The sequence below is a fragment of the Gavialis gangeticus genome, unplaced genomic scaffold (genome assembly GCF_001723915.1).
Source record: "Gavialis gangeticus isolate Ggan-Ray unplaced genomic scaffold, GavGan_comp1, whole genome shotgun sequence".
NCBI classification, from domain to species: Eukaryota; Metazoa; Chordata; order Crocodylia; family Gavialidae; genus Gavialis; species Gavialis gangeticus.
Genome location: NW_017729022.1, coordinates 26,902,165 through 26,902,369, shown reverse-complemented (window position 1 = coordinate 26,902,369; position 205 = coordinate 26,902,165). Strand labels below are relative to the sequence as shown.

General features: G+C 72.7%; 1 protein-coding gene across 1 annotated transcript in view; it reads left to right on the top strand.

Moving 5' to 3' along the window:
* The window catches only part of LRRC10 (leucine rich repeat containing 10), a gene marked incomplete at its 3' end in the record, with an annotated part of 753 nt that extends 548 nt beyond the window's left edge, over positions 1–205 (top strand). The window contains exon 2 of the mRNA XM_019515781.1: positions 1–205. Within this exon, the coding sequence (XP_019371326.1) occupies positions 1–205 (205 nt within the window).

Genomic DNA, 205 nt, shown 5'->3' with positions numbered 1-205 from the left:
CTCCAACGCGCTGCGCGCCCTGCCCGCCCGCTTGAGCGCGCTGCGCCGCCTGCGCTCCATCTGGCTCGCGGACAACCAGCTGCCCGCCTTCCCGCCCGTGCTGCTGCGCATGCCGCTGCTCGAGGTCATCGACGTGGACCGCAACGCCATCCGCGCCTTCCCCAGCCTGGCGCACCTGCCCGCCCTCAAGCTCGTCATCTACGAC